The 15,109-nt window shown below is 40.7% G+C and overlaps 1 protein-coding gene across 2 annotated transcripts in view; it reads right to left on the bottom strand.

Annotated features, from left to right (window-relative positions):
• Positions 1 to 15,109, bottom strand: part of CLMN (calmin) — a 517,285-nt gene that overhangs the window by 205,757 nt on the left and 296,419 nt on the right. For both annotated transcript variants that reach the window (XM_086937734.1, XM_086937735.1), the window contains exon 4: positions 11,131 to 11,214. In XM_086937734.1, coding sequence (XP_086793860.1) covers positions 11,131 to 11,214 — 84 coding nt within the window. The remainder of the gene's footprint in view (positions 1 to 11,130; positions 11,215 to 15,109) is intronic.

Genomic DNA, 15,109 nt, shown 5'->3' on the forward strand with positions numbered 1-15,109 from the left:
CACCCCTTGTTGTAAATATTTTTGTCCACCCTAAGCGTGGAAGGGTATTCTCAGATGTGAGACCCTTGCTCATTGCACCATCAGGATTCAAGCAAACCGGGCCGAAGACGGCTGTAATGCCAGAAACCGGTCCCCGGGAGCTTGTTTCCTTCCCAGTGTAAGAATTGGCTTTTGTAGTTTGGTTTGCCCTGTTCCCATCATGCACTGGGACAGGAACAGACTAATTTGCATACAGCCAGGTTCTGAAACTGGGATGGTGCAGTGAGCTAAAAAACGGTGTTGGATCTAGCCCTTATCTCTTGACTGGGTGAGAGCTTTCTGCTTAATTCAGAGACTCTGTCCCTCACCACCCCTTGTTGTAAATATTTTTGTCCACCCTAAGCGTGGAAGGGTATTCTCAGATGTGAGACCCTTGCTCATTGCACCATCAGGATTCAAGCAAACCGGGCCGAAGACGGCTGTAATGCCAGAAACCGGTCCCCGGGAGCTTGTTTCCTTCCCAGTGTAAGAATTGGCTTTTGTAGTTTGGTTTGCCCTGTTCCCATCATGCACTGGGACAGGAACAGACTAATTTGCATACAGCCAGGTTCTGAAACTGGGATGGTGCAGTGAGCTAAAAAACGGTGTTGGATCTAGCCCTTATCTCTTGACTGGGTGAGAGCTTTCTGCTTAATTCAGAGACTCTGTCCCTCACCACCCCTTGTTGTAAATATTAGAACATCTAGACATAGGATGTACAGTCTTCCTGATTAAAGAGGATGTTACTATGCAGTTCAAGGTAAAGCAGCCTTCAAATGTCTGCAAACTGCATCTTTTCCCACTTTTATATTATGTTTATCTTAGTCAAAGAACAGCCAATGGTGTAATTCCAAGTAGTTCTTTGGCAGTGCACTGTTATATTAGAACTTATGGAACGTTTTGTGTGTTACCGCTGTGAAGAAATTGAGCAATGCTAAGCAAAGATATCAAACATTGATATTGAAATAATATGGGATTCAGCAGTTCTGTCAGAAAACAACATGGACCCAGAATGCTAACTACCTTGATGTAAAAAAGTGAGCCATGTTACCATTTAACAATGTATATCACCTTCCCCAGAGAATTTGATGGAAAATGTCTGCTGAAAAAGAAGTGTGAGGATGATCTTGAATTGTAATTTCTTGTACTCTACATGCAAAATGGGGTGGAACGATAACCAAAAAGGTTATTTGGAACTAGGTGTCCAGTCGCAAGTAATGTTTGAAAAAAATAATGTGCGTTCAGGGTTCAAAAATTAATTAAGGTGTGTTTATAGACCCTTCTAACATTTATTGTGCTTACTTTTATGTAATTAAGGGTAATTCAAACCAACACTCACTTTAGGATGAGGCCTTGGCGGTAGACAACATGATCAGTCTCTGCTCCCCTGGTATTGGGGCTGCCACCACGCCATAATTAAATGTCTTACCAGGAACAATGTTTTCACTTTTCTTACCCTTTGATTTCCCTGTCTAAGATTTTTGCAATCAATTCTCTGTTGTTTAGTGTCAAGTAGAATATATATATTTTTTAATATATTTTTACACAAGGACTTCTAATTTCAATCTTCATTAAATACTAGTAGTCAAGCCTTGACATTTAGAGGCAGTGGCAAAGCATGCTCTCTGCTTGTCTTTTTAAAAATCATACAGCTTCCACTAGTCGTCTTACTGAATACGTTCCCCTTTGTGTAACTTCTAGAGTTGCAAAAGGCTCCATGATGCCTGCTGCTCGATGACTATGTCTTACAGGTGGGACTGACTGAGGCATCCCAGTTGGAATGCTTGGAAAGAAGCAACCACAATGCACATCGGCCTGCCAACAGTTAGCATTATAACGATGATTATGCACTTGTGAGGCCTCTTTTATAGCGTTACTGTTTTAATGCCTCATTTGAGAAATAAATTGTTCCACAATCAGTCGCAGACCTTTCGAGTTTATTATAAATAACTCTCTCTTTCTCTCTCTCTCTCTCTCTCACTCTCTATCTCTTTCACTCTCTATCTCTCTCTATATATATATATATATATATATATATATATATATATATATATATATATATATATATATATATATATATATATATATATATATATGCAACAGGCTCCTGGCCGCCAAATACGTGACAGACGAAATACAGGTGCAGACCTCTTTGAAGCTCCTCGAAATCACGGACCACCACACAGAATCAAGGTGCAAGCAGTGTAGCTAGTTTATTTGGCATAAAGAGAGAAGTGTCTTTCCATGACGCGTTTCATCGCACAAAGGAGCTTGGTCACATATATATATAAATTCACTGAAAAAAACAAAGGTTACAGCGACGTTATAATTAGGTTCAAATTTACCCATACAAAACCATAGAAATTCGTCAGTTATAGTTATAATTTGTAGCTACACTTATGTTAAGCAACTAGAACACATGGCCTAAAGTTACTTAATGGCCAGAGTTGTAATTTCTTCAGATAAGTAGAACTATAAGTAGCACTATAACAGGCACATTTCTATGGTGTGGGTAAAACATGAATTTCTCTCTTTTTTTAACCATAAAGTGATATATAATTACCACAAGTTATTACAAGGACATGAGTGGCAGGGGTTGTCCGCATGCACCCAACCCCATGCTGAGCACGGCTTTGGTCCATGAGTGGCGGGGCTATGGTGTGTAAGTGGGTGTCTTTTTCACCCCGAAACTTTCCATGCAGAACTCTGCAAAGTAGGGCACTTTTTTGGGAATGTTTTGTGAAGATGTGTGTAAGAGGATTTGGGGATACAACAGTCTGGCTCAATAAAATGTATTTTTCTTCTTTATTTAATTCCTCGTATATTTCTTTTTCTTCTAGGTAAATCATCACAATTCTTCTTGTTTCTTCTTCTTTAGGTTCTTCCGGCATCCTGCAGTTCGTGAGGACCAATGCCTGTGCGGAGAGTGGCAAGAGGATTTGTGGGGTCATTGGCCTCCTGGCATTCTGGTGGTCGGTCCCGGTCCCTAGGCATCACTGTGAGTGCTGACATCTCTTCCCTCTTCTTCGGCCGGTTGGGGGTTCCTCTCCTGTCAGTGTTTTCTCACCGGCTTACGTGTCTCCTTTCACTTCTGCGTGTCCCGTTTCATCAATTTCTGCGTTCTCCTCCAACATGCCATCCACACCTCCTATTGGCTGAAGCTCCTTGCTGATGTCTTCATTGGCGGTTGTGCAATACCGGGGGTTTCTCCAGGTAAAGGAGCCATGTCATCTAAAAGTCAGATGTCGATGGGCTCAAGCATGGTTCTCCACTCTCTACTGTTCCATGATATGCTGCAAATAAAGATGAGGGTTGACTCAGACAACATCCCCCGCTGGCAGTCAGCCAAGAAAGCTTTAAAAGAACTTCACTGGCTCCCAGTAGTTGCTAGAGCACAGTTTAAGGCCATGTGCATTCTGCACAAATCCTTACATCGCACAGGCCCTGCTATCCTGTTCCCTTTAGTTGTGCCTTATGCCCCATCTAGAGCCCTTTGCTCTAGCTCACTGCATCAAGCAACCACAACTAAAATTAACAAAGCCCGTTGGGGCGGTCGCTCCTTTTCCCACACCGCTGCCAAGCTTTGGAACTCTCTCCCTCTATCCCTTCGAGAGAACAATAACCGGATGTCCTTCAGAAAGGCTCTGAAAACCTATCTGTTCGCAAAAGCGTGTTGATCTACCCTGAAGCCCGCCCTAGTAATTCAGTCAAAAGCGCTGCGAGGCCTCCGGGTAGTCACGCGCTATATAAGTGCAATTTTTCATTTCATTTCATTTTCATTTCATTTCAGTGATGCACACACCAGTATCTGTTAACTCATGGTCCAAGGTGTGATCTTCCTGACACAGTGTCAAACAGCACCAAAGTTACTGGCAAAACAAAAAACGCTTTGTCTAGGGGATAAGTTACTCCTAACTATAACTACCTACTTGCTATTGCCCGTAGGATATATATATATTTACAACATGAGGCCATGGATCAGCCCACTTCGGCCATTGCCTAACTTCACTGTGATTGTCAGTATTCTGAACTTTCACACAGATCACATCCACACAAAGTAGATTTCTTCACTACTAGAGACAGTTAAGATAAAGTGTGTTTTGTAAGACTATAAAAGTATTTTTGCCTTTAGCCAATGCTTTATTATGTTTTTACATTGGCTAAAAGTTCCTTAGTTTTACACAAACATGACGAAACAAGCATTAAAAGTTGAAAAGCTGGTAGCCAAAGCCAGACCTACTAACTTTGCCAAAGCTTCTTTAAATATGGCTATTGCAAAAAGAATAGGTGTCAACTAAGTCAATAGGTCTTGCCTACACAGGCATACTTCATTTCTTTTGCAAAATTCAATAGATATTAAAAATGCACACTTAGTAAAAAGTAAAAACGCTGCCATCCAAAAGTGACATGGACATGTTTGCAAAAAAAGGAGTAAGTAAAGAAATGTCTCATTCCAAAAATAAATAAAAACCCTGAAAACAGAAATGAAAGCATAGGTTGGCATACCAGCCCTGGCACAGACGAGAGACAATGGCTGAAGTGGGTTGAACTTGACTCATTGATGCACGCTGTAGTCTATAGTGGGTGGAAGCAGAATGTGAATGACACTTGAACAGACAAATAGATTAAGAGAGCTCAACAAAAGTCCCTCTATGGGAAAACATGAGGCTGGCAAGACAGCTAAACCTGTCACGAAGCCAGCCACGAGAAGAAATGAGCAATGCCCAGAGAGAACGAAAAACACTAGGTACACAAATACTTGGTTGTAGTTCCTCTTCAAGGTACAAATGCCCGCAGACACAAGCAGCATTGATAAGAAGGTGAAAAGCAATGTATCACACCAAATGTCACATCAAAGAAGAAAGATAACTAACTCTTGAGAGTCACGTCCAATTCTTAAGAAAACTGTAGCCAGAGGGTAAGATATCCGTCAATAAAAGAGTAACTGATTGGTACCTGAGTAGTTCTTGCATAGGGATTTAATTTTATTCTGACCCAATATATCTTAAATTGATATGATGAATACATCAAGAAACAATATCATATTATGTTTTTAATCAATAAGCCAAATGTGCAATACACCCATTCTGTGCTAAACGTGTCACACAATAAATACCATGTTCAGTTTGTAAAATAGCAGGAGATCCCTTATGACCACTTGCAAAAATAGTATGTGGTTTTGTTTATGGCTATGGCATTAGATGTGATCTTTCAACTCCCACTGCAGCCTGCAGATGAAAACTGGATCCTTTGTAACATCTTCAAATCTCATCACTTGTGGTAACTTCTATATAACTGCTTTTCTAACCTATTCATTGAGCTTGTGGCTTAAATAATAAAATAACTTAATTTACAATTTAACGTGTGCACAAGCAACATCACAGTTATCCATCTAACCCCTCCTGTGCTCATGATAAGGTCAGCTCGTCATGAGTCACGGCGCTCCGGTGCTCATGACGAGCTGAGCTCGTCATGACCGCGCCCGTTAAATGGAACGCTCGCATGGTGGGCTGATTCCCCTGCTGTGCTGAGCGTTCCATTGGAACGGGCGTGGTCATGACGAACGAGCTCAGCTCGTCATGATCACCGGAGCGCCGTGGCTCATGACGAGCTGACCTCGTCATGAGCACGGGGGCGCTGTGCGCACCCCCCGCCTTCCCCAGCACAGCGGGGGGGGGGAAATAGCCCCGCAGTGAAGGGGTTAATAGGAAATTAGGCATCAGGAGAGAATCATAACAAAAGCACAGCGTGTTTGTCTCATGTCTCCTTCCGAGTGATTCCCATCCATAGCTCGAAAATCTGCTGAGACCAACTGAGTCAGAACCTACACAGAGGGATTGTCGTTAGCATTTAGTTCCCGAGGAAACACCCGAGAGCCATGCCAAACCTTTGCATCTTTGAGAAGAACCACAAGACTGTTCTTTTAAAGCAGGTCTACATACCATTGATTACCTTACTGAACTTTAAGTGAAAGAATTATGGTTATGCAAAGGTGATTGAGGATATGCAGTTTTGCATTCCTGAGAACTTCAGGAGTGGTAGATTTGTATATCAGATTGTCTGCAGATGGTGAGATTCAGTAGATGGGTACCATAAACAGAAGAGAGGGAAACCCTGGGGCTGATCTGACTCTGGCAGGAAGGAACATGTGGCGCTGTAATTGACTGAGGTATAACTTCGGCCTACAACACTCAGAATATACACACAGGTGTAGAGGGAGATTCATGGAAGTGGCATGCATGCCAGGTTGTTAGCTAGGGAAGGGTTGGAAAGCTAATTGGATTACATGGTAACTTCCCTACTAAACTTGTTCAACAGTGGCCCAGTACCTGCAAACAGATGAAGAAAATTGGATTGGGAAGGGTTAATGGATGGTACAGTGGTGACTGTCCCCCTTATTGGCTACAGGGGTACAACCTCCTTGTTCTCTGGCCAATTGTATTATACCAAGAGTTAACTGTAATCTATTATTCACTGTCGGTATAACTACAAAAATGTTGACCTACTTCGAGTCCAGCAATAGGATGAGGCAGCTAGTCACACTGTTTGATGGCTGGTGCAGCCACAGGAAAGCACCTGCACCAGCCATCAGAGAGACTGTCCAGGGCTGGTAAAATCGAAGCCATTCCATGAATCAGTACCTCCCCCCATCTGTGACGTGCTAAGGAGTCTCTGCTAAAGGTATCCATGGATATTCCTGTGGGCTTTAGCTAAATACACCAAGTGGGTGAACAAGTAAGTCCAGCCCTTTCTCGAATAGTTTTGTTTACCCTTTTATCTATCCACCCATCTATCCATTCATTCTCCTACCCTTTCTTCCACCCATCCATTTATCCGCATTTCCACCAGTAAATACAGGTGAAAATGACTGGTAGAAGAGGTAAAACTGCTCTGGCAAGGGCCCATGACGTTTAAAGGGTGCATCCATTAATGCTCCTGTTTGCTATGGAATCAAACACGAAGGCACCTTTTGCACATTTCTCTAAATGTTGTTTTGATTAAAAAATGTCAATAGTGTGTCGTCCAACAGTATACAAACTGCATATGGATTTGTTGGCTGGTATGCCCTTCATACAGTCCTTTTCAAATAAACAATGTGCCCTGGTTAGGTCAGGTTAATGTTGTTTCTATTTTAGTGAAGGGAGTAGCAGGGCAGTGCTTTATTCCTACTAGTGACACATGTAAGACTGAAGACTATATCTGATACATCTCTCAAACACACCCATCCTTTTCAACTGTCAAAAACAGACCACGCCCGATGGTTAATGAGTGCCCAGCCTTGCAGACATAAAAGTCAAGGCCCTCGGCCAACTTTCAGCACTCCTCATTGCTAAACCAGAATGATAAATGTCAGCTGGATAGAAATAAATTGTGTACCTGCACGATACAAATATTTTTCTAAAAGTAAAATCTCTCATTTGTGATTGCTTTAGGCTTTAGGAACCTATGGTTCTGTATTACAAGAACGAACGTTCTCAGTCAGACTGGGACCCTGATGTTATCTTCTTTCTTTTCAAATCCACAATCATTTTACAAGATGCCATAACAGACAACCACAGATACACCACAAGGTTCAACTGTGTCGAAGACTGGACTTGTAAATGTAAATGTAAATGTAGTATACTTGTAAAGCGCACAGCTGCCCCATCATGGGGCATCCCGGCGCTGTATAACGCTGTGGAACCCTTCCTGGCTCTCCCTGTGAGATGCCCCTCCTGGGCACCCCCAAGGTGAAGCCAGGCTTCCCAGTGTTGTTGGGGCCGTTGTGGAGATTAAGCAAGCTATTGCCCAGAGGTGCAGCGTGGGACCCATGATTAGAGTAGGCGCCGAGGCGAGAATTATCGAGTCCGCGGACATTGAGCCCAAGAACCTATCGCGTCGGGACTTGAACCCTGGTCCCGGGCCTGATCTCTGCTTCAGAGTCTGCCGCTCTAACCAGTGAGCCACACTTCTCCACAATTTAAAGGGGCCATCCAGTGAGACCAAAAGAACAGTTGCTTGATGATGCCCTGCATCACTCACAATTACCAACAATAAGCACTCCAGAATGTTCCTCTGTTGGATGAAGTCAGGTAGGGTGTTGATACATATTGGGACATCATTCACCAGATGGACCATTGAAAGTGTATCATGGCTAATGTATTAAATCCATATTGAGGGTGTTGGGGCTCACAAACCATCACACTAATCCAAGACACAAGAAAATAAGCCTAATCACCTTATAAAACACTGACATTCTCATCACTGTAATTAAATCGGACTTCATAATCTACAATACTTTCATTTTGACTTACAAATGAAGCACTAGAAATAATTTGCATATCATAGAATTCACTGAGTCAAGCCAATCACAGTGTCTTTATTTTTTTACTTTATTATCATATTTTGCAATATATGTATCTAATGGCCCAAATATATTTCGAACAACGACAACATTTAATGTAAAACACTGCTCAAATCTGAGAATAATAAGTGTAGCGATTTAAGGAAAGGTTCAGAAATCAGGAAAAGAATATATTTTAAGATGCATGCAAGACAACTAAACAAAACTAAGGATATTTTAGCATCATCTTCATAAAAAATGCAATTATTTGCAGAGTACAGTTCAGCCACCAGTTAAACGTGACTTTCCAAAGAATCTCTTTTGGCTAAGATCAATTGTTTGGAAAGTTTGGTGAAACACAGTAAATTGAGAGGTACCTTGTTTTTTAAACCGTATTAAAGAATTGTTTTTACCGGCTAGGGCACATTGAGATATGTCGGAATGAACGTTCTCAGTAAGCAACTATGTTCTGTCATTCTCCTAGAGTAGGTGACCTTCTTTATGCCACTTGTAAGAAAAAGAAGGGAGAATGGCCGTAAAATGAATCAAGAGTTCGTGCTGATTTTGCATCGCAGAACGGGCTCCCAGCCCTAAAAATCAACGTGCCCTGCTGTTTCCGCTTGCTCACGAATCTCAGTGGAATCTCGCTGAGTTTTTATGTAACTCAATGGAATTCTGCAGAATGAAACTCTGAGTTCTACCCGGCCCCCCCCCCCCCCCCCCCCCTAGTCACCGGGAGTCGCAACTGTGACCCAGGGCCGGCTTCTTGCAACCCCTGCCGCTCCATTTGCAACCCCTGGCCACAGAGGTGTCAAAATCAGTGTCTGGAATACAGCAGCATCTCGTCTATTTAGATGTCAGTTTGGGCTTCACTCCCTTCTTTTCAGTAATTTTTCATTACACTAAAAGTGAATAATCTTAGATTACTCACTATTAGCGTAAAACATGGAGTACCATTAGCTGGAATATGACCTTACCCAGTAAGTGAAAGAAAATATTTTAAATGTGTGTTCTGTGCATTCTTGCGAGTGAGAGCGGGTTTATGTGAATAAGAGTGTGTGTATGTCTGAATGTGGCTGTATGTGTAAGCATATGAATCAAAGTGCAGGTCAAAGGGCATGTGATGTCACTTTCCCCATCCCTGGAATTTTGGTGAATTGAGTCCATGCCTTAGAGAAGCAGAAAGGAGAAAATTGGGAATAGTGGAGCTTCCCCTACAATAGGTGTTACAAAAATCAATGTAATCTTGTGTTCTAAACATTCTTGATAATACTCAAGTTGTACCGTTTAATTGGAGCACTAGATAACGCATGGTGTCTTTTTAATGCACATTATTTATACTCGTTGCACACCTGGGTGCACTCATGTGTACATATCCGTGAATAAATCCTCAGTATGGATGGATCTTAGTACTAAACAAACTTCACAATGTAATATATGTAGTTACTCGCACAGACTGGTAGCTGGAAGTCTCAAATGTTTGTTTATAGTATTGTCAAGACACAGTAACTTGTATTTAGTCATTTTCGTCGCATGTATTTGTAAGTTAAAAACCTTCCCTTCAAAACTTTGGACCTCATTGTGAGTTTGGTGGGCAGGTACTCCGTCACAAGTCTAATGAATTGTCAGTGTACCTTATTACAAGTGCCATAGAATATAACACACCTGTCATAAATTGGGCGGGGATATCCATCACGTATGTGACGGAATAACCCGTACACAAAACTCCAAACCAGGCCCTAAATTTCTTTTTGTGGCTATAATCTCCCTTTCCCATGTGCAATGAGTGGTTCACATAATAAGTGTCAAAAAGGTTTGACAATTATTTTTAAAAAAGTACAATAACGCCAAGTCAAAACCCAGGATTATAAAAATACAATATTATAAGAATATAAGACAAACATATAATGAGACAGAGGACAGGCTATGGAGACAGAAGTGAGGGTCCCATTAATGCTATTTTTGAGCTAAGCATTTTATTTTTCAAAGAATCATAACATCATCTCGACGAGATATTTTAAAGATAACATGCACTAGACAAAACCAGCAGAAATCGAGCAGAATTCTTATCTGATGAGTGTTTCTAATGCAGGTAAAGATTATTTTGGCGAGTCCAATGGGGGACTTGCAATAAATGGGAACACATGTGTAGTACGATGTAGAGTAAATGAATACATTGGTACACAGATATCTAGGAAAGTAACATAAATGTAAAGTGAAACCAGAGTTCAAATGGAATCATCATATGTCTCCTTCCAACAACAAGCGGGCTCATGCACTAGACATTTGTGAAGAGCAAAGATTAATTTGGAATTATTGTTCTAATGTGACAAATCATGAACGTATTAGGCCATATTCAACCTGATACTGATATACAGAATGATGTAGGTATTAATGGAGAGGTTTGTGTACAAATTCACCGGTTGTGCTACTTCAGGCCAGGTATTGTGAACTTGGAATCACACACCATACTAAAGTCACAAGAGTGCTCTGCAAATCCCATATCTCTTTAGGGAGTACTCACACACCATACTAAAATCACAACAGTGCTCTGCAAATCCCATATCTCTTTAGGGAGTACACTTAAGAACACTTACATTGCTCTTTAGGGAGTACTCACACACCATACTAAAATCACAACAGTGCTCTGCAAATCCCATATCTCTTTAGGGAGTACACTTAAGAACACTTACATTGCTCTTTAGGGAGTACTCACACACCATACTAAAAGCACAACCGTGCATTGCAAATCTCATATCTCTTTAGGGAATACTCTTAGGAACACTTACATTGCTCTCCTCCAGAAACTTCAGTGATTTTGCAATGTTGTTCAATCGAAATATGCGATGCGATGAAGATTTATATTCATGGAGCTGCAAAATAAAGGGCATTTGTTTGAAATGTGAGAACATGGTTCCAAAAAAGTGACACTCAAGCCTGTGTGAGGGAACACTGATAGTGGAGGGATAAGTGACGTGGGAGTGCGTGTGAGAGTACACTGGTGGAACAGCGATAAGTACCGCATGAGTCCTTGTTTGGGTACATTAGCGGTGCAGTGATAAGCGCCGTCTGAAATTTTGAGTGGGTACACTTGGAGCACAGCAATAACTGCTGCATGAGTCCCTGTGTGGGTACACTAGCGGTGTAGGGATAAGTAGCGCACAAGTCCATTCCAAAGTCCTCATGCGCAAACTCATTAAGGCTCATCAGGAGTGAATTACGAGATATGCAGAAAAGCCTACACTTTTCACTTTTGGTATTATTCTAGGCAAGTTTCAATTAGTAAACACAGGTGTAATATATATACAAGTATAAATGTACAAATCCAGATTTAAGTGGCAACTATTACTACCTTCGATGAACTGCTATAATGGTGCAGTAGTATAGCACCCAGTAATTGTTACTCAGTGAAACTTGTCATTCTGGTTGTCCTATCATTGGATTGGATTCCCACTAACCTCATAATGAGGGCCTTATTAGGAAGACTAAACCCACAGAACTGTGGAAAGGCACAAATATACATTCAATGAATGCTGAGAATAGAACAGAACAGTATAAAAGAAGGTGTGCAGAATGTAGTGGGCATGTTCTAAGACAGAATACACATTTGAAAATAAAAACAGTATGGCCCTGTTACAAATTTAACACTTGTGCTATCCCTTGTACATCTATATATTGTAATTCTAAATAAGAGATGCAGCACAATTCTGATTTATCACTCTTGTGTTGCAAGAAATGTTCTTGGTTGACCCAGAGTTGTACAGTCATCATGTGTGTTCAGCAAGGATATTGGACTTAGTTGCAGATTTCGTCTTGCTTGAGGCAGAACATACCTCTTTATTTCACCACATGCATCTCCTCTTCTTCCCCAATGGTGGATTCAAAATGCCGTGAGATACAATAATGATTCTGTAAGTCACTTCTTTAAACTAATATCAGTTATTTAAAAAGGGCTCCAAGTTCTTAGTTAAAAGACGTTTGTGTCTTGCCATGATCCCCAACATCTTGTTAGCGTGCAAGCATGACTCAGCAGGAGACTGGGTTAATTTATAATGTCTGCAGAGAACAGTGCCTCTTCGAACTATGACTGACGTCGTCACTACTATATTCCGCCATCTTTTTATAGGGCTTATTGCATTTTAACTAACGTCCAGAACCTTCCCATCTTTTTATGATCCAACCTTTCACCTCCCTGGCAACCCTTATGCCAAACTTCATCCTTGTTCCTCAGCTGCTTACTTTGCTTTACTCTTACCTTCATCCATGATTCTTTCTGTTTCTTCATCTTTTTTCCTGAAGTGATCTGGTACACACACAGTAATACTGAAGATAGGCTTTATTTTAATCTCCAAGCTATCCCCACATGGAGAAATTCAATTCCATTCTAAACTGCCCATTAGGTTGAACCAAGGAGTAGGAGGGGTTGGAAGAGAGGGCGCATACCACTGGTAACAGGGAAATTACCACAAGGAAATTAAGGATAAATAAATCTTTCAATAATGTTACAGAAACAAACGAAATAATGTTTGATTACAACACCTTCATTCTATCTTTTTGCCTTCTTTCACTATTATTTTGTATTTGTTCTTTCACTGTGTTTCTTTCTTTTTCCCTTTTGCATGTCCCCTATTTTTTCAGCACATGCGCTGCTCTGCAAGCATGCTGTCTTCTGGTATGTACTTGAAGCTCCACCAACTCTCTGCCTATATTTTTCATTGGCTTAGGTCATTGTGCTTCGTAAATATTGGCTTCTGATATGTTGATAGGCTTCTTAGTCCCACCTTAGTACCTCCCTGTCTTCTGTTGTTACCTCCCATGAGGACTGGCCCCCTTTACATGTGTCCTAACTGAGGAGAGTTCATTAGCAGTTCAGAAAACTATTTACTTAAATAATGTACATAGCACTCACGAGACTCAGGCTTCAGTAATGGCGTCTGCTTCCTCACAGACTTTTCATTTGCATTTCTTGTTTTATTTGCAGCTCACTGCACTACTTTTATTTTTTTCTATTTATTTACTTTTAATTTACTTACAGTGGCGGCCGCGTGGGTATGCCCAGCTTGTCAAACTGTTGTATGTTGTGTTTTAGTAACTCAGCGCAGCGCCCGCTTAATGGGCATTGCACAATTACATTTAAATGTGCTCCGTTCCCACCTACCCCCTCCACTGCACGGACGGCTAGGAAGGGGCGGTGTTTTAATGAAAGGAATCTGCTTGTTTTGTTTTCAAGCGGCCCATACCTCGCTTTCATGTTAATGGTGGCCGCGCCCCTTTCTTTGGGCGTGGCTCGTCTAAAGAAAGGGGCGCAACCTCTATTAAAGTGAAACTGAGGTATGGGGCGTTCTTACAAACAAATGCATTTATTTGTCACAAACAGATGCTTTTTTTGTAAAAGCGCCCCATACAGCGCTTTCACTTTAATGGTGGCTGCCCCCCTTTCTTTAGACGAGCCGGGTCTAACGAAAGGACACGGCCACCATTAACATGAAAGAGCGGCATGGTGTACTTTTTTGAAAATGCGGACCTATTGCATTGCAAATGCTTGTTTTTTATTTTGTCCATTGTTTCCTCTTTTCATCTCCACGGTTATTTAAATCCTCCCATTTCACCTACCTGTTATCATTTTCCTTGTTCATTCTTCTGACCTTTTTATAACAACCCATCTAGTTCTTTCCACTTTCTTTTTTTCCCCCTACTTTATTTGTTCTTGATCCCACTTTCTTTGTATGTTCTTTATTTCATTCTTAGTTCTTCTTTTCACCTCAATCTTTCTTTCCATGTTTCGCTTTCTAACTTGTTTTTTCTTTCTTGTTTTCACCTTTGCATTTCTTACCCTTTTTCCCTATTTTTTCCTACAATTCTTTTCTCTTTTCTTTTTTTCGTGTTCCTCTTTTCCTTATTTTTATTATCTTTAATTCTTTCCCTCTTTACCTTTGTTTTTTCGTATACTATCTTTGATTTGTTTTCTAACTTTCTCTTTCTTTTTCATCTTTCTCTGCAGTCCTTTCATTTTGACCTTTTCTTCTGTCCAGGTTTCTTTCCTTCTTTTAGAATGTCTTACTTTAGGCGTTTTCATCCTTCCTTCCATCTGTTTCCACCATGCTTTCCTTCTTGCAACTTAGTTTATTTTTCTCAACTTATTTCATCCTTTCTTAACGTGTTGCATGTTGACCCTTTTCATTGTTTCGTCCTTTTTCTTTTATCTTTAACCCTTCATCTTTTTTGCTCATATCATCTTTCATCTTCCTTATTTTTCAGTTTCACTCCTTTCATTCTTTCTTCCATCTACTGTTTTGTCCTTCCTATCATCCTTTCACATTGTCTTTCTTTCATCATGTTTCACTTTTCTTTTCATCTTTCCTTCTTTTTTGCTTTCAGAATTTCTTTAATCTTTCTTGCCTTTCATTCTACCATCCTTTCTTTCATCCCTTGTAGTATTCACTCATTCAATCTTTCTCTTACACTCACTTAATTTGTCTGTCTCATTTCTGTTTCTTTTTCATGTTCATATTTTTTGTTCTATCTTGTTTTGTATTAAGCTTCTTTGGTATCGCAGGCCCTCTTTCCTCGTCTCTCATCTCCTATTCTCTTACAGTGTTATTTGTAGTCTACTACTTTATATGATCACCATCACTTTCATTCTGAAGAAATGGGGTTCACTGAGAGAAATCCAAGGATATCTTCAATGCATCGTCTACACCAGAGAACATTAGCTATAAGAAGAAGTAACAGTTTGCCACTATTCTTTTAGGAGGCAGGGGCATTTGT

The sequence above is a fragment of the Lissotriton vulgaris genome, chromosome 9, assembly GCF_964263255.1.
Source record: "Lissotriton vulgaris chromosome 9, aLisVul1.2, whole genome shotgun sequence".
In the NCBI taxonomy this organism is placed as follows: Eukaryota; Metazoa; Chordata; class Amphibia; order Caudata; family Salamandridae; genus Lissotriton; species Lissotriton vulgaris.